Source organism: Sprattus sprattus, assembly GCF_963457725.1.
Source record: "Sprattus sprattus genome assembly, chromosome: 15".
NCBI lineage: Eukaryota > Metazoa > Chordata > Actinopteri > Clupeiformes > Clupeidae > Sprattus > Sprattus sprattus.
The window spans coordinates 21,770,134-21,789,794 of NC_137913.1; the positions used below are offsets into that span (position 1 = coordinate 21,770,134).

General features: G+C 41.7%; 2 protein-coding genes across 2 annotated transcripts; both read left to right on the forward strand.

Moving 5' to 3' along the window:
• The first annotated feature begins 2,489 nt into the window (after positions 1–2,489).
• me2 (malic enzyme 2, NAD(+)-dependent, mitochondrial) lies at positions 2,490–16,665 on the forward strand. The gene is made up of 15 exons (XM_080852477.1): positions 2,490–2,631; positions 7,383–7,515; positions 8,470–8,603; positions 9,274–9,423; positions 9,769–9,844; positions 9,929–10,090; positions 10,494–10,707; positions 10,883–10,980; positions 11,084–11,197; positions 11,555–11,666; positions 12,582–12,724; positions 13,080–13,182; positions 14,142–14,212; positions 14,313–14,411; positions 14,627–16,665. Exons 2-15 carry the CDS (start codon positions 7,408–7,410, stop codon positions 14,786–14,788), a joined length of 1,746 nt encoding a protein of 581 aa, XP_080708603.1. The 5' UTR covers positions 2,490–2,631; positions 7,383–7,407; the 3' UTR covers positions 14,789–16,665.
• A 417-nt stretch (positions 16,666–17,082) lies between these two features.
• Positions 17,083–19,239, forward strand: elac1 (elaC ribonuclease Z 1; the record flags this gene model as incomplete). Its single annotated transcript, XM_080853006.1, has 3 exons — positions 17,083–17,239; positions 17,431–17,901; positions 18,764–19,239. The coding sequence occupies 3 exons, from the start codon at positions 17,083–17,085 to the stop codon at positions 19,237–19,239; spliced, it is 1,104 nt and encodes a 367-aa protein (XP_080709132.1).
• Positions 19,240–19,661: the final 422 nt, after the last annotated feature.

Below are 19,661 nucleotides of genomic sequence, written 5' to 3' on the forward strand. Positions count from 1 at the left end.
AACTGCTTGGCTCACTGATGCTGTTAATATCACTGTAATGTTACTCTGTTAACATTATTGCTGAGCTTCCCGGTGATGCTGTGTAAATTTGTTAAATTTGTAAAGGTTTGTGTTCCTGCTGTATTGAAACATTTCTTATCTGATGTTTCTTAGTGTTTGATTATGGTCTATAATATGATTTTATTGTTATCGCTTTTTAAGAGAAGCAATATTTACAATCTTACTGGGAGGCCACAGTGTGTTTTATTGCAAGTAAACCATAGAAGCGGAAATGCTGTAGCCATCTCAACAGATGGACAGCACAATAAAAACAATCACCAGACAAGCATTGATTATGCACCTTCATACCCAAATAGGCTAAAATCACCAAACAGTTTGCCATAACTCATGTCACATAATTCAGGAGGTTAATTGGTTTAATCACGCTATAGGCTTTAAGTAAAGAATAAGTCTTAACCCTTCCAGATTATTTCTGAATACATAAATTTAATGAGGCAATGAAATACAGGCTTACAGTATCAGGTTTCTGAAGAGCACAGTATGCAAGCACTGCCAGATCAGTACAACTTATCTCCACTGTAGAATACACTGTAATTGAGTCATTGTTCATTTACCATGCCACTCAGCAATAATATAATAACATATATAGTAATATTATCATAGTCACAGTAATACTGACTTTTGTCCAGAAATAAACTGACGTGCCTTTGTGTTTTCTTGTGCTTCCAGCACACTTTTATTCTCATTTTTGCATGGCATGTGGAATATTGTTTTAAATCTGATTAACAATATATTGGTATTATTACTGATGTGTAATCTTTCAGTTCTAGCATATTTTGTCCTTTGGATGTAACACCTTTTGTGGAGGTCACATTGCATTTTCCTCTGTGCCGTTTCTACTTTTGCTGACAAGTGAAAAAAATAAAAATTTGCTGATATTTTTTGTTTGAGAGTGTTTGTTTAATGAACACTCACCTCAGCACTTTAGTGTGTGGTCATTAATCCTCGATTGATTTGGCATACAATATAGAGAGATAAGTGGGCATAATTTAGCATTCAAAGTTATTGGTGAAATCTTTTATAACCACTATGCAGTGTATTGTTGCAGATATGACTTTGGTACTGGATTCTCATTAAACCCATTTATGTACAAACAGATACACAGACATACACACACAGAGCGAGAGAGACAGTCCATTTGAAGAAAAAGAACATAAGCTGTGAAAAGTGAACCTGTATAAAAATCCTTTTAAGTTGATTCACGTCAACAAAAAAAACGGTAGCTGAAACCATAAAGATTATGTTTGGTGTGGTACTCCTATATTTTCATGTTTTAGGCTAAAGAGTTTTCTGCAAAACCACGTCAGACTTTTATTAAAAAAAGAAATGAAGGCTATTACATGCAACAAATTCTTAAAAGAACATGAAGATATCTTACACAGGTGTGTGCCACATCCTTCACAGAACATCTCAAACCAGTTGTAAATACAAAGAGAAGTGGGTGGCCATGGTGCACAACTGTGCAGGTGGATAAAAACATCCCAATCTTCAGTTTGAAACAGATTCCTCACAGGTAAATAGTAGGCTACCCAGAAAACATCAGTCTTGTCTTCAGAGCTTGAACGAAAAAGCCATATCCGAGACTGACCAATGAAAGGCCAGGACATAAATGGGCATAAGGAAACAGATACTGTGTGGAAGATTACTGTAAAAAATGTATAGACACTGGGGTGGGTTGGGATGTTTTGGTCACAGAGAAAAAACTTTGTGAGACATAGAACAAATTAAAAGATGCTGGAGGAATTTTTTTTTTACACCACCTGTCCGGCACGGGAGAGGATATGATGGTCTGGGAGTGCTTTGGTGCTGGTTAAGATACAAGTCTTTAATCTGTAAAACAGGGCTTGATGTGGCTAAACATCACCATCTACTGAGTCAACCTTGTAAATGCAATTTGACAGCAATGGTCCTCCACATGGCCTTATGTTCTTCTGTGTGGTTTTGTAATAACATAAAGACAAAACCTGCAACAGATTGCACATCATTAGGATTACAACAGAGATACCTTTACAACCTTTACATTTTGCGGTGACATAGGCTTAGTCTATTAGGCTACGCCTTGTTGTAAACCTATCAAATAGGCTACTATTGGAAGGGGAGGTTCAACTAGAGAAAGAAGGCTAGAGGAACATTGTCTTCACTTGTGCATTCATGACAAATATCTGCTTACGCTACAGTAAACTTTGAAACTACATTGCACAAAAGTGCGCAAAAATGATCCAGAAAACAACGATGCAGTAAAACCATTGGTGTAAAAAAAGCATTATCGTTACAATTATATTGTTTCCTCTGATATTTCTGTTTTCAAATATATTTGTTCGAATTTCAAATGCAGATACTGGCTTCAGGCTTCACCACGGTAATAAGATTTAGAACGCGCTCTTCTGATTGGCCAGGCTCTCAGCTTCTCTCTAACAGACGCCTGTGCTGCCTAGTGTAGTATTTATTCGTGCTTACCGGGCTGACAGCCTTTCACTGGTCAGAACTGCTGTGGGTTGTCGGGAGTGCGAATACCATGTCCTCGAACCACAATTAAAGGGACTAACGAAACAGACATATCCTCATTAAAAGGTAAGGACGATTAAATGAACCACAGCCGTCTTACGATAACATCTGTAGTTAGCTGCTTAGCATAGCCTGCTAACCAACGTTTTGTTAGGTGGTAGCCAGGCTAGCTGACGTTAGATAGCCTGCTCAGTTGACAAAAGCTGACAGCGAGTTAGCTGGCTAGCTAAGGTTTTCAGTGAGGTAGTGAAACGACACTGAGATGGTATGCCCTCTAAGTCTAATGTCTTTCTGTACTCTCCTTTTTATCGTGAAGCCACAAGTTTGTGTGTCATCCAAACCTATCCAGTGGTTTTTGTGTCCTCTACCCACCCAACACCCACAGCGTGACATCTTGACATAGATTTGAAATTGCTTCCTGTCATCTTCCTACATGTAGGCAGCTGGTAATTGGCACATCTTCTTTTATGTGCAAAGCTTTAACTAGCCTATAGGACACATCAATTTGGTGTTTACTAGAGATTATTCCTGGAAAGCCTGCCTTACTCATTTAAAAATCTCAGTGTCGCTGATAGTTTTTGCTAGTTTCCCAAAATAGACATCTGCCAGTTGCTGAATAGCAAGCTAAATGTCATGGGGTTACTGGCTTGTGGCACAGGAATAGACTATTTGTGGGGCATTTCAGGGGGTTTGAAATTCTCAATTTGGCCTGAGTGAGGATATCACTATCTGACAAGTTTATTATTTGGCCAAAGAATTTCACCCATATCACCTTGGTCTTGTAGAGTGTCAGAAACTCGAATGAGTGAATATGTGCTAATATTCCTGAACATTGAAGGGCAAATGTAGGAGATACTAAGGACATATTTCACTTCTTCTATTGCTTTATAAGCTGTAAAACCATAGGTATGCAGACATGAATGTGCACTTTGACTCCTAGGCAGTAAAAAAAACTTTAATCACTGCATTCAGCAAAAGGGAGTGGAATGCTTCAGGTACAGAATGGTATGAAAACAGGAGTGGTCTGTGTTTGTAAAGGCATTGTTAGTCATCCCGTACTGCTTAGGAGGCAATTGAGCTTTGGAAAGCAGTATTCAGCAGTGGACGTGAAATTTCAACGGTGTAACAAATTGCTTATTGCTTAATATGTTCCACGGCAAGACACTTGTATGGTGCAAATTGTTTCAACTGAGTAAACATGGAGATCCAGTAAGTCACGTGGATGTTGCATTCCAATGCACACTGCACAGAGAGAACGGCTGAAAATGAGTAACTGTCGGGTTAATATCAAACTATCAAAGTGATCAGCTATATTCTGGCCTATTGTGTGGTTTTGCTCTGATGCTTTACCCTAAACATACACATGCTCCAAAATAGTGTATAACAATACAGTAACTCCCGGTGCAGCAAACAGCCTGGTTGTAAAATACAATATACAGTACAGTAGGATCAACTGACTTAGGGCTATATAGACTAAAGAGTAGCCTATATGTGTGCCTCTCCCTTTAGAGCTGGATGGGATGTGAGCGCGTTTTAGACAATGTCATCATTTTCAAGTTCCGTGACTGATGTAATGCATTGTGATTATCTGAAATACAGGTGGCGAAGGTGAAATGCATTATAAGAGATTACTATTAATACTTTTCTAGCCGCTTAGCCTCTGTGTCGGCCGCGAAAAAGTGCTTCAAACAGTCGATGGCTGGTTACTAGGAATGCACGATAATTTCACCTGTTACGGCGAAAGAAATGAATCTTGGTGCATGGTGAAATTCAAGGGAAGACTCACCTCAAAAGGTCAACCTCAGTTTCTGTGTTTGGCAGGACACCAAGGCTGTCATGGCACTGTCTAATTACCATGATCCCACTGAGAAAGGGTCAGTGAAGTGAAGGAAGCAAGAGTGCAACCAAATTCGAGTGCCACTTTGCCTTTCTGACTACTAAAAACACATTATCAGTTCCAGCATTTCTCCAAGAAATCCCTCTTCTCCTCTTCTTTTTATTGGCTGTCAGATACTACAGTGCATACATTGCCGGAGGAAAAACATTCAAAGCCAAGTAGAGAGTGGTAGCAAAGAGTGGCTGGAGGATTTGACACTGAAATCCGTTACCCCAGTTTCTGCACGGAGTGCTCCTCAATCATTAAGATTTGAGGGAGCCACATCTGAACATGACTGAGAAACTCCCTCAGAAGAGAAGGATCTTTGTGTGTGTGCCGTCAAGGACTGGCACTGATTTCAGGAGCTGGAGTACTGTAACTCGCTTTTGTCTGGTCTACCAAATAAAAGCAATTAGTCAATTACAAGCAATACAGAATGATGCAGCACAAGTCCTCACTAAAACAAGACAGAGGGCGCACATCAAATATAGTTTGATTTGATTTGATATGCGTCTCACTGCCAACATCTATGGCTGCAGACTAGGGATGCAAATTATCGATTAATTCATTAATCATTAGTTGATAATCTTATCGATCGACTTTCGATTAATTGATAAGCGGCGTTTTTCACCTGAGTTTCAGTGCTTCAATAAGGCCTTTACAAATATCAGCTAAATAGTTGAGTTATTATATTACATTACATTATGATAATTCTATTCTATTCTATTCTATTATACATTCCTCAAGTAATTATGCATTAGGAAAAGAAAGCAGAAAAGTTTTTTTTAATGGTATAACAAAATACAGTCTTTAATTTAAAACAAAGCAATAAATTATGGACTGGCTCAGTTCTTGCATTTGAAACAGACATAAAAAAAAAAAGAATAGAAGAAATTAAATAGAGAGCCAAACAGAATATTATTGAGCCTATCTTGTAACTATATATGTAATCTTGTATCTAACTTGTGGATAGATTATGAAGAAACTGCATCTAGGCTATTACAAGCTAAATAGCCAACATAACTCTCTGAAGTTTAACTCGCGCTCACGTTAGTGAGGGATAGAGTACCGGTAGTTACATTCTTAATGGCAAGCCATCAGGCAAAGGTAAGCTAGCCCGCTAACGAGCTAGGTATCTAATATCATTAAGCCTGAGTGAGCTAGTCCGCTATCAAGCTAAATAGCCAACTCAACTCTTACTTACTTACTAACTCTCATGAGCCAAACTCGCGGGCACACGTTAGCGCGGGAGTAGACAGAGATATTCATATTCATAGCAAGGTGAGCTAGCCCGCTAACGAGCTAGGTAGCTAACTCTATGAAGTCTAGGTGAGCTAGCCCGCTAATGAACTAATAGCTAACCTGAGTTTTAAGACTACAGCCTTAACTCGCGGCAGTAACCAGGTGAACTGGTGGTGCCATGCAGGACAGCAGCATGCACAGTGTTCAAATGATAACTGAGTGATCTAGTGGAACTATTGTATTTCAATACCGCATTACACAGAGAACATTTGACTTCTTTGCCTGAATTAACAATGTTGAAGTGGTCCCACACCGCACTTCTTTTCGCTCGCTTCATTTTGTTTTCAACCGGTCTCTCGCGCTAGCGCCCTCTAGCGATTAATCGTGATTAATACATTTTGATCGAGCAACCTCTTAATCGACAATTAATCTAAAGTCGATTAATCATTTGCATCCCTACTGCAGACAATGCATCGTGGCTTTGGCCAGCACATCCCGATCCGTCAACACCTTCACTCATAGTAGATGATGACTAGATGATGACTTTGTATTACACTGCCTCTTTTTTTTTTTAGACTGCCACTTGAGTTACACATTTATTTTATTTTTGGTTTATTGATTGATCTATTTATTTTAAAAGGTTAATGAACATTAGGGCAAAGGCAATCATTTCAAGTTAATGCTAAACATTTATGACGTAAATTATTTTTATTTCATGTTTTTATCTGCTACAGAAGCTGCCAAATGAAAGTTTAAGTCTCCTAAAAGTTTTTGTTTTTTAGATGTACTTTGCTGAGACATGCTGACAGATGTACTTTGTTTTAGACAATTATTTCCCAGATATCTGAACGCATTTCCTGTTCCTCCCCCCTGTTATCCAATGTCCAGTGCAGGATAGTTGGCACTCGGCAGCAGCTGAAAATAACATCTCTTATCAACTGAATAAATATTCAGATACTCGTGATCACAACAGTAACTAAGGGCTGCTTCATTGCTGGATTCAAACGTGCTGGTGTTTGCCACAGCCATTAAACTAACTGGTTTTGCAAAGTCTGATTCGGAAGAACACATGCTTGAATAATATTCCAAATCTTATGGTAAAACTTCAATTCTAGCCTTCTTCAGAGCTTCTTTTGAAAGAGGATTAAGACAATCACTCGAAAACGTTTATTTCTTTTTTTGTCCTCTTTTTTTTTCTCGTCACATTCGGACATAGATTACTCCTCAACCCAGATTACAATCCGTCTGTTCTTATCATGGGGCATAATCCCTTGTGAAGACCTGCTGTGGACACGCAGTGTGTCTGTCCCAGCTGGGCTTCTCTTCTCTATGTGTACTAAGAATATGGTATAAGGTCAAGACATGGGGGAGGGGCACGCTGTCCTCATCACTGGACTGTATGTCCCTCTGGTGCTCTTTGAAAGGGGGCGGGGTACGGGCGGCCTCGTAATTCAGCAAATTTAATAAGCAAAGTACGCCTGACACCCGTGTGAATACTAATGAATGTGAATTTGCTGCTGAGGCCCTGTAGGCTAGCGTTGAACTAACATGTCCTTCATTTTTCCTATTTTGTTGTGTGTCTGTGTGTGTGTGTGTGTGTGTGTGTGTGTTCGTTAATTTTTTGGGGGCGAGCTACCATATACATGCTTGATCTTGGAGTTGTTCGGCATTGACCTCAGTGACTGCTCTTGCCTCACAGAACCACTACAAGTCATCCACCAGCCATGCTGTCCAGACTAACATCCACTGTGCGCCCGTGCGTGACTGCCTGCCGATGGGCCCACACCAAAGAGAAGGGCAAGCCCCTCATGCTGAACCCCCGCACAAATAAGGTAAGTGTTCAGGCATCATGAGGGTGGCACAAAAGAAATAGGATTTCTATTATTTGATTTAGTGTTGCAGGAAACTATGGACAAAACACTTAAATTCCTGAAGTACAGTTTGTACCACCAGCCTCCTAAATGTACTGTGGAGCCTGGACTGCATTAGAGGCATGACTCGGCACAAGTGCTCTGACTATGGGGAGAGCCCCTCTCCCCACTCTGTATTGTCCAGCCCCTTTAACTCTGAAAAACACTATGCTATGGTTTCCATATGTTGTGTGCACCGTAAACACCCACTCGGGTCCCTGCTGCGGCCACAGGGCCTCTGAGGCTGCACGTGGGAATTTTACACATGCACAGCTTGCCAGCACCCGTCTTCCGCCGAGGGGTGTCTCTCTCAGGACTCCCCTTATTGGTTTCATGGCCAGCTGCCCCTTTCTACACACACACAAAGCCACCGCCCCACCCCCCCACCCTCCTTTGACATTTCAGCCTAAGACTCCTCAAAGGGGTTCTGCCAGTTTCAGTTTCAGATATAAGGGCCTAGGTTGTCAAAACCCCTTCATACCTATTACAGATTTTTAAAGCTGTTCCAATGTCCTGCTGTTTAGGCAGTAGCTTGGTTTTGTGTTGGTTGTGGTGTCCAGTGCTCAGCCAATCAGCTAATTGCTAATGGCTAACCACAATGTTGCATATGGAGCTGTGTCATGGATGTTAACCTCATAAAGCCGTATGTGCTGCGTTCTCATCGCAGATAGCCAGATTGTTGGAGTGGAGGCTGGCTTTGTCTGTCACCCAGCCGAGTCACACTAATAAAGCTGTCTTGCAAAGCCACAAGCCAGCGTTTCAGCACAGGCTTCTGACACCTGTCTGCTTCTGAAATTGTTGCATAAATAGCACAGCACTTATCAGGTAATCTCTGTCTGTCTGTTGGTCATCCTTTTGTTTTCCTGTTGTCTCCAGGGAATGGCATTTTCGCTGCAGGAGCGGCAGATTCTTGGGATCCAGGGCCTTCTCCCACCCAAAATCGAGACCCAGGACAACCAGGCCATGCGCTTCCAGAAGAATCTGCAGAAAATGACAGACCCATTGCAGAAGTGAGACTGGCCACATCATGACCTTGCATTTTCATTTTCGCTTATTGTGATGGGAAATGCTTGCAATCTCTGATCATGTGATTTACCATTTTACTCAGGAAACGCCCTTCTGTTTCACATATGAGTTACATTGTGTTACGTGCACGGTTCAATGCATGAAACATAAAGGGGAGGCCATGCAGAATTTATAATAATAATAATATACGTTTTTTTTATTAAATGATTAAATGACAGGGTTATATTTATATAATAATTATAGCAAAAAGTGTGGTGAAAGTCAGTGTTGTGAATAGAAACCCAAAATGTAATGTAAAGTCAGTTTAAGGGTAATACAAAACAAACGACGACAACAACAATCCAAAATCCACAATCCAATCACTATCCAAAGACCAATGATAACCAAATGCAGGGAAGCCCAAAGCTCTCCCGTCTGCTGGCAGATCAGGGCTTTGTAGCCCAGCCAATCAACAATACACCTGTCCCAATCACCTGCTGTAGAGACAGAGAACAGGCATGCAAATATCACAGGACGGGGCCTAGACCCGCCAGGGTCGTAACAATTGTCACATTCAGTTCACATTAGTTTATGTTATATTCTTAGACAGTAAAATGTTTGTATGAGTGTGTGTGTGTGTGGCAAGGCACGTTCAGATGACTTGTGTGTGTTCAGGTACATCTACCTGATGGGGATCCAGGAGCGTAATGAGCGGCTCTTCTATCGGGTGCTGATGGAGGACATTGAGGACCTCATGCCCATCGTCTACACCCCCACAGTGGGGCTGGCCTGCACACACTATGGACACATATTCAGGAGGCCAAAGTAAGTTCACCTCCGAACACTTCTAGTAGTCCCACAGGGCTAGGGCCTTAATTGCATTACTTTCACTTGCACTCCCAAAGCACACCTTATGGTAAGACTTTTGGGAAGCATTAGAAGGCAGGACAGCAGGTGTGCAGACGTTAAAGGAATTGGAGAGAATGAAATGATAATGGGACGTCTTGACTCGTCTTTCTGCTTCTTTAGAAATGTACCCTAAAATGCACTTGGCTGCAAGGTTGCAAGTGAAAGGTAGTGTGATTCAGGTGCAGTGTTTGAGCAGGCAGAAGTAGACATGAAGCTGGAGTTTAGTGGTGAATACTTCAATCTTGGCCACTGTTTCCGTAGAGGTCTCTTCATATCCATCATGGACCGAGGGCACGTGCGCTCCATCCTGGATAACTGGCCAGAGACTGACGTAGCGGTATGAATTGCTTCCCTTTTTACAAATGCCTCCAACAAACAACACAAATGCTCTGTTGCTTACCTGGACGCATTGCACTGACAGGCTGTGGTGGTGACGGACGGGGAGCGCATCCTGGGCTTGGGGGACCTGGGAGTGTACGGGATGGGCATCCCGGTCGGGAAGCTGTGCCTTTACACGGCTTGTGGTGGAATCAGGCCAGAGAAATGCCTTCCCGTGTGCATTGATGTGGGAACAGACAATGAGGTCAGTGGGCAATGGGCATGGCTGGAGCGCTAGCACGCCTCCGTTAATGAATGTGTTTTGTTGTTTCGCTAACCACTACTGCCCTGAGGGAGGCTTGGGAGGAAGAGGATGGGAAGAGACAAGGAAGGGGGGGGGAGAGAGATGGCTGTTTCAGGAGAGACTGCAAAAGTGTTTTTTTCCCCCACCCCCTCCTTAAAAAACAAAAAGGCTATTTAAGTGGGTGGACTGCTTGTCCCTTCTGACAAGTTTATCAGCAGTGCAGCTACTGGCACAGAATGCAAAGCCAAGAAGCGGCCGCTGCAGAAGAGTACGCTGTCATAAATCCAGTGCCAGTGGAGAAAATACAAAATAGAAAATAAAACCGTCTGAGTGCTGGTGTTGCTAACTCCTCTCTCCCTCACAGACTCTACTGCAGGACCCCTTCTACATGGGCCTGTACCAGAAGCGGGACCGATCCCAGCTCTACGATGACCTCATCGATGAGTTCATGGAGGCCATCGTGGAGAAGTATGGCCAGGACACCCTGATTCAGTTTGAGGACTTTGGCAACCACAACGCATTCCGCTTAATAAAGAAATACCGGGAAAAGTATTGCACCTTCAATGACGATATTCAAGGTAAGTCGGAGCATGTTTCGCAACAGGTAATTCAAATAGCTTGAACAAAGCAAGGCCACTGCAAACTGTTATGTGTTTTTAAAGAATACCTTTCATTCTTATGAGGGGGACTGTGTAGTATTTTGAAAGTATGATCTTTGCACTGTATTCAGTAACAGCGGCGTCTTTATTTCAGGTACTGCTGCAGTAGCGCTTGCTGGGCTGTTGGCTGCTCAGAGGGCGATTGGGAAACCCATCACTGAACACAGGGTGTTGTTCCTGGGAGCTGGAGAGGTACATGTATACACGGCTTAAATAATGTAGATCATCCAAGTTGAAATGTGTATAACCCAAATGGAAAACCAAAGGAAATTAAATATTGTTTTCTTTCCCATAGGCAGCCCTGGGCATTGCCAGCCTTATCACCATGGCGATGATGGAGGCAGGCATGTCTCAGGCGGAGGCCAGGAATAGGATCTGGTTGTATGACAAACATGGCCTACTGGTGCAGGTCAGGGATGAGATTTTTCAGTGCATTCATAATTGAAGAAGGCTATCTGTTACATGTTCTGTTGCTATGTGTGAGCATCCTTGCACACACTTGTATTTCTGATAAGTAATATGATGATTAGGTAGTACTTATTCGGTTTTTCTTTCTCTTTTTTACGTAGAGAACTAAATGTAAGGGGAATTAAAGTAATATTCCATGGCTAACAACTGAAATAATTACAAAGGCTTTTTTTTGTCGTCTTTTTTTCATTTTGTGGTGCAGTTCACATAGGTATTGCAAAACGGAGTCATGTACATAAACCTGACTGCCTTAGAAAGCTTAGGGCCTTGACACTAATATGTTTGTACATGTTTACAGGACAGACCACAGGGCACAGACGGTAACCAGGAAGTGTTTGTGCACCCTAGTCCAGGAGACGTCAGCAGCTTCTTGGATGCAGTCAATGTTATTAAACCCACAGCCATCATCGGTAAGAGTTTGTTCTGCTCCGTGTGCATAGCATCATTAGCTCAACTATTTCCTTTACAGGGTCTCAAAATGCAACCAATGAGCAGCTGCTTCAGCAGTGGAGGTTTCTTGGAAGAGGAAATGCATGACCACTAGTTTCAGTATCTGATGAGAAAAAGGGGAAAACCTGATGTAATTAGAACATTAGTTTTGCAGCTATTTGATATGGCCCTAAATTATATGAACAGTTCTGATTATTTCCTTCTAACATATGTGTTTCTCACCTTATTAAAGCTTCCACATGTAGTACTTTTGGATTATTGGTACATTTGCAACCCACTTATTTCTGGAACTCTCCCAGGCTTTGTAATTAATCACTACCAATTTAGGCTTGATGTTCCTCCATTAATCAGGCTTTCTGTTTCTGGTTCATGGAAGGTTTGGGTTATGTGGAAGTGACGGGTGTCCTCGTCTGCCAGTTAATTTGTGTGTGCACAGCAAATGAAAGGAAGGTTTTGGCTGACGTCACTCACAGCAGCTTTAAGTGTAATCTTCTCTGGGAATACTTTTGCATAAGAGAGGCAGATTCTGTTTACTGAATAGCCAGAATCTTAGTCTTAAATAATGTTAAAAAGAGAAAGGACAAATAAATAAGTATACCTTGCTGTTTCGAATAGTAAGTATAGTATAGTAATATGAAGGGGTTTGACTGGGATGAAGTAACGAGAACATCATCCAATCATAACAAATGTCATCATATATTATTTCACAATATATGTTTGTGACTGCACATCTGCTATCCTTGTTATAAATACAAATGGCATATGCTTTTATGTGAGTGTTGGGATCAAAAAGACAATGAACTGAGCCATTGCAGATGTACGTATACTATACGTTGTAAGGACAGGCCTGTTGTAACATGATGCTGTTTTCACAGGTGTGTCAGGGGCAGGACGACTCTTCACACATGATGTCATCAAAGCGATGGGCTCCCTGAACGAACGGCCAATCATCTTCGCCCTCAGCAACCCTACCACCAAAGCAGAGTGTACAGCTGAGGATGCCTACACACTCACTGAGGTACACACACACACGCACACAGTTGGTCAGTATCATTTCAAGGCTGACTTTATTGCTATGACACTTTCACATGCATTAATAGGGAAACATGAAAAGTTCTGGTATACATAGTCCGTTTACCGGAATACAACAGTAAACCATCTAATGCAAGACATTATGTTGCAGATGGAACTGTCCAACACGATATGCTTCTTTAATTGAAGCTAACATTGAGGAAACTGATCTTTTTTTCTTTCCACTCTGGTGTTTCTTCTCTCAGTGTTTTGATGCTTGACATGGCAAGACTTCTCTCTCGCAGTTTCACAAGGGCCCTCCCCCAACACTTTGGTTATGCGTCTCTCCTGTGTCCCCTCAGGGAAGGTGCCTGTTTGCAAGTGGAAGCCCCTTTGATCCAGTCACGTTGGCAAATGGCCGTGTGCTGACACCTGGCCAGGGGAACAACGCTTACATTTTCCCAGGTGAGGCCATCACCAGCCACCTGCAACCACGGAAACCACTAATCATGATCAGATTGAATAACTCATTAATTCTCCTGTTGCTGTCAAGAAAGGTGGTTTAAAAGGAAGCCTTGTCGTGGTCTAGTTAGTAAAAGCGTCATTGTTGACCCAGCTCTATGAGCGCACTGGAAGAACATGGGTGAAGATATATCAGAATCCACTCAATGCATGTGGGGATTATTGATTCTCATGGAGATATTTAATAGAGGAAAGATTTAGGCTGTTAACAAAGGAACATGCATTGAGCTGTGTACTCTGAAGGCTTTTTTCCTTTAGTTATTTCTGGCTTCACGCACATCAGCAAAGCTAGGGAGTCATGCATGAAGTAACCCTTGGTTGAAGTGAAACAAGGAAATAGGAATTGGTGAACTGCCCCTTTTGAAACTGAGTAGTTGTCATCAAGAAAAAAGTGCCATACCCCGGATCACACTTTACCAACTCACTTAATGGAAGGCACTGGGCTACTCTCCTGAACACACACACACACACACACACACACACACACACACACACACACACACACACACACACACATATACGTATATATAATTATTATTTTTCAGTGCTGCTAGTACACTACTCTTGCTTAGTGTTGTGGAAATGTACTGTATAAAAAAAAAGGTTGTGGTGAGAGTCAGTTTATAGAGTCAGTCGAATCAAGATACACAGGAGTCTCTGTGCGGAACTTCTAGCACGAAATAATTACCTAACTGAGGTAACGGATTTCTGAAAAGCACACAGCGATGAAATGTCAACACTATACTGTAAACCGTATGGGTTGAAAGTATGGTTAAAAAATACATGGAAATATAAACACTTTTTTAGGGGGGGAGGGGTGAGATTCTGTTTATTTGGAGTGCCGTCCTCATGTCCGTGTACTCTGTGTACTCATGTCTGTGTACTCTGTGTTTACTTTGAAGGAGTGGCTTTGGCAGTGATCCTTAGTGGGGTAAGGCACATCAGTGACACAGTGTTCCTGGAGGCAGCTAAGGTAAGCAGTACTCTCACAAAAACACAGGCCTTAAGCATGTCTCCCATCCTCATATGGCAGGCTGGAGAAATTCATTCCTTTTGTTGCTCTCATGAACCAGTGTCTGGCCGAGGAGGTGACCGACCAGGAGATGGCTGAGGGAAGGTTATACCCACCCCTCTCCAACATCAGAGAGGTGTCTATACGCATGGCCATCAAGGTGAGCTAGTGTTCCGTCGTTGGCTGGAATGGTTACTTACCGATCTTTTTTTTTTTTTTCAAATGTGTTTATTGGATTACTTGCAGATCCTTTGTGTTTGAATATTCAATTGAAGGTTCTTTAGAGTAAATCAGCTTGGACTTCTAGTAGACGCACAGGAAATGGTTATACGTAATACCAAATCCTGCTCATTCTCTCTCTGTCTCTCCCCTCAGGTGGTGGAGTATGTGTATGCAAAGGGAATGGCTTTCCGCTACCCAGAGCCTCTTGACAAGGACAAGTTTGTGCGGTCAACTATATGGAACACCAACTATGACTCTTTAGTCCCGGACATCTATGAGTGGCCTGGGGTGTCCCACACGCCCTTAAAGAAGTAGAGGGGTGATGGGGTAGGGGCGTTAGGGACAGGTTCTGGTGCGGTAAGCTGACAGATGGGTTAGGGAAGGGTTAAGAGACAGGAAACCTGATGGGACAGCTTTAGATTCGTAGGGTCACCATCATCATAGTAGACTCAGGTCATCAAAGAAATTAAAAAAGCCAATAAAACATGGCATACACTCCAGTCAATGGTTTTAACCCAACTACTCGTTACTCATTGATTTTATTTTTATGCTTAGAATTGTCATCCTCATTTATTCCCTTTACCTTGAATTTCTGTCGTTTTGCACATGAGGCTTCATGGTTTCAAAGTTATCGTCAGTTATGCTTAAAGCCCAGCAAACCTGCTCCCCACATATAGGAAATATCAGATATAAATTGTATTTTTACAATTTTTGACAATTTTGTATTTTATTAGTATTTATTCACTCCCCATTTCCATGAATTGCATAAAGTAGTGCATTACATGTTGTATAGTCAAAGCAGGAAATAGTTTGGATCCAGATTTTATTCTTCAGGAGACATTGAACATCAGAAAGGCTAGTATTTTCTTACAGTGGGCAGAGATGGTTCAGGAATGACTTTCAGTTTAGTCTGATTTTAACTTTTGAGAGAGCTGTGGGTGTCATGCTTCCATGGATTTCAAACAGATTTTAAGGGTGCTAGTTCCTTAGCATCTATTTGGCCTCTATTGCAAAGTTGTAATGTCCTCTGTAGTGTCCTTTAAGATGGAAAGTTTGTCAAAGACTCACAAACAATGCTCATCAACTGTGAAGCCAGTATTGCAAGTAGGGATAGAATGAATGATGACTGGACCTGTTTCCCTTATGTACCTGTGCTCACTATTCTGTGCAGAACAGATTACGGTGTCCTTACAAACAATAAGTATATGCCACAGCAACTTCACAAACAGTTACACAAGCAGCTATCAGATAAAGTTCAGCATGGGCATTGCAAAGTTTAATTGCATAATTTGCAATATACAGTTAGCTAGTAGATATTACATGTAATACTTACATCAATAGCATAGGAACTTCGCACACTTAAAAAGTTAAGATCAGGGGACAGAAGAGAGTATGGCAGGACATGCATTTTTTCCGGTTGACCTTCTCTGAAGTGCCTGTGTTGACTTCAAGAGATGTCTTTCTCATAAACCATTCAGTTACCTAGCCAAAGAGTTCAACGCAGTTCATAAAGTTCTTTTAATTTATTTGAACATGAAAGCATTGAACAACACCGGTGTATGGTCTAAAACTGAGCTAAGTTTACTTAAAGTGTAGAGGCACTTTAAATGATTATCATTAATATCATATAAAACATATTTATGTACTTGTGGTCATTATGGTTTCATCACTAGTTCATGTTTCAAACATTTTCATATTATTGCCGTAGACTAGGTGAAATGCAGAAGTGAACATTTGGGTTTATTTTCAGTCTGGGAGTTTAACCACCTCCTTGCTGTGATATCTGGATGTCAAACCTGGATTCCGTTTGGATTCTTTAACTTATCGTTACCACTCTCACCCAATGTAACAACATAAGATGTGAAGTGTCTTAACATCATAGTGGTTTTACACAGCTGTGTCTGTGTTGTTGAAGTAAATGTGTAGTGTTTATGTCATACTGGTTTAGTTTAACTCTTAACCTTATCAAAACACTGTAAATGCCCAGGTAGATGATTGCTTATAAACCTCCTTGTTTTTTAATGATCATTTCTGATGAATAGAAGTTTGCATATGTGCAGTGTTAATTTGGTGTTTTACTCTTTTTTTTGCTATGCAATGTTGCCTTAGCGTATGAACGCACAAAGCAGCACATACATTGGACCAGCTCCCCATGTGTGCTGTAACAGAATAAATGAAATTTTAGTTTTCAACTCTTTTGACACCCCTCTTGTGTTCATTATATACATAGCTGTTTGCCTGTTTGAGAAATGTTATGGACAAAAGCTAATTTTGATTAACAACTTCAAATGTGCTCTCGGTTTACATGTATTTTAGTTCTGGATTATATAATATTTTATACAACAGTCATTATTTTCAAAACCTTCAGTAAAAACTATTGCTGATGCAGGAAGTCTCCTATCCCTCACGTGTTTGCGTTTGTCGTCTTAAACTCGTACGTATACTATCATGTGACCAGAAATGGCCAATGAAGCCTTAAAATACAAACACCTTTTGCGCACCATCCAATCAACGATCGCGTCACTTCCTCAACGGAACAACGTGGTGTGCTTGGTAGGAAGCAGATGTGAGCATGCAGTAGTAGTGCTTCGTCTTTTTAACCTTTTATTATGTCTATGGACTTGACATTCCTCGGGACGGGATCAGCATATCCGTCCCCACATCGTGGTGCTTCAGCAGTGGTTCTCCGTACCGAGGGAGAATGTTGGCTATTCGACTGTGGGGAGGGTACACAGACGCAGCTGATGAAGAGTCAACTTAAGTCTGGTAAACAGAATAGCAGGTTGCATTAACTATTTTTGCCAGATCGCATATATCACTGTGGCTTGCATTTAGTCGCTATGCAAATGAAAAATTGACATTGACATCGGCAATGTCAGTTTCTTGCAGAAACTGCGGTGAGTTCCTTGCCTTGTAGGTTTGTAAATGATTCCACAGTTCTGTGTTTTCCCCCACAGGTAAAATCACCAAAGTGTTCATTTCTCATTTACACGGAGATCACCTCTTTGGCTTACCGGGGTTGTTGTGCACTGTGAGCCTTAACTGTAGTCCAACTCAACCCCCGAACTGTGTGGACATATATGGCCCACTAGGCCTTAGGCATTTCTTACGTGTTGCCTTGGGGTTGTCAGGCTCTCAGCTCCTTTTCCCTTATGCCGTCCATGAACTTGAGCCCACTGTAGACCAGTGCCCCCCTGAAGGTCTGTTAAGTCCCACAGTGACACAGAGCAGTGAAAGTCTTCATCCCCAAGAGCGGCCAGGGCGCACCATCTGTTTGGATGGGGAGAGTGACTGCTACTTGCTTTTCGAAGAGAAAACTTTCACAGTGAAGGCCTTTAGGCTCTTTCACCGGATTCCATCCTTTGGGTTCTGTGTACAGGAGCATGATCGTCCTGGACGTCTGAACACCCAGTTATTAAAAGAACTAGGTATGTCTCTTTCCATTTCATTTGCCATTTCAACTTCAACTTCGTCATGTGTATTAAAAGCACAATTCATTACTTGACTCTCTCTGCCTTAACATAAAGGGAACACCATCACAAAAAACAGGACAATAAAGACCTACTGTAGACAACACCATGCATTATTATGTATACATAATGTTCACAATATACAGTACACAATGATCTTACATATTATACAACAATGTGTAGTGCATATGTTTGTGTCAGCTGCTCAGCAACCTGAATGCCTGTGGAAATAAGATGCGTGGTGATGCTCCAGTAACGTTTGATTAGATGGGAGGAGCGAGATCAGAACATGAGAGGGCTGGCTGGTGTCCTTATCGATGTTTTGTAGTGAGTGGTTAGATGTTATGAAGTTGTGGTAGTTCTGTGCCAGTGATTTTTGCAGCTGTCTCTACAGTCCATTGTAGCAGTCTGCAGACCTGAGCAGTCAGGTTGCCAAACCACACTGTGATACAGCCTGTACGCACACTCTGGTGCAGCACTAGAAGTTCACAAGAGCTTTGGTACTCATGCCAAAACTCTTGAGAAACATTTCTTCTGTTCTGTAAATGTGGAAGGACTATGGTGTTAAATAGGAACAAGAGTGTTTAAAAATATGGAAAACTTGAATATTACTTTGCTGTAGATGAAACTTTGAGGGGGAAACAAGACAGATCGATTGTTGTAACATTGTAGGACAAAATTAAGTGATTTCTAATTTTATATCCCCAATTTAAACATACCTGGATTTCCATTAAGTGTTGACACTCATGCCTTTTTATCTAAACACATAATCAGCAACAGGTTCACAATTGTCCTGCTCTCTCTCGCTCTTTTACAATAGGTCTGAAACCAGGACCACGGTATGGGCAGCTCAAAAATGGAGAGACTGTTACGTTAGAAAATGGACAGGTGGTGAAACCAAGTGAAGTCTTGGAGCCAGCCATTCCTGGCCGAAAAGTGTGCATACTTGGAGACTGCAGCTCAATGCAAGGGGGAGGCGGACTGAAAGCATGTAGAGGAGCAGATATTCTTGTCCACGAGGCAACACTGGCTGATGGCCACCAGGAACGGGCTGTGGAGCACGGGCACAGCACACCAAGCATGGCAGCAGCCGTGGCCCGTTCCTGTGAAGTGCGCCGCCTGGTGCTATCCCACTTCAGCCAGAGATACAAGCCTGTTAGTCTGCAAAAGGACAGTGAAGAGGACAATATCCTTGAGCTCCAGATACAGGCTCAGGATGGTTTGAGAGGCACTGCCACAGAAGTTGTGTTGGCTGAGGACTTCCTCACTTTGCCCATCCCGATCAAAAGACCTTAGAGTTGACCTGAGAGTAGGTCAGAAACCTATTTGCTACTTGTTGCAAGCTTTTATCTTATAAAAAGTTATCTGATTATGAATTGGTGTGCCACAAAAGGTTAGTTTGACTGCAAATTTTAGTGAACAAAACAAGAGCACTCATCACTACATTTATCAGTAGTTGACAAGAGATGTCCATGTTCTCTTGACTGAATAATTCTATAATAGAACTGCTGCACCGTTGCTCTGACCAGCCATTAACCTGTGGGCACTTGTTTGAAACAGTTGGGAAGCCAATATATACATTTCTGCAATTGTATGTTATTGTCTCATAATAAAGATGAAGTATTTTGTATTTATGTCTATCATTGAAAAATAGTCGTTCTTATCAGTTTAATAAAAATAATAAGCACCTCCCGGTAGCCTATCCACATACCTGCGTG

Coding starts and splice junctions, on each gene's coding strand:
- me2 (XM_080852477.1), top strand. CDS start 7,408: ATGCTGTCCAGACTAACATCCACTGTGCGCCCGTGCGTGACTGCCTGC. Junction 9,424..9,768: donor CACATATTCAGGAGGCCAAA/GTAAGTTCACCT, acceptor CTGTTTCCGTAG/AGGTCTCTTCATATCCATCA. Junction 14,213..14,312: donor TGTTCCTGGAGGCAGCTAAG/GTAAGCAGTACT, acceptor CTCATGAACCAG/TGTCTGGCCGAGGAGGTGAC.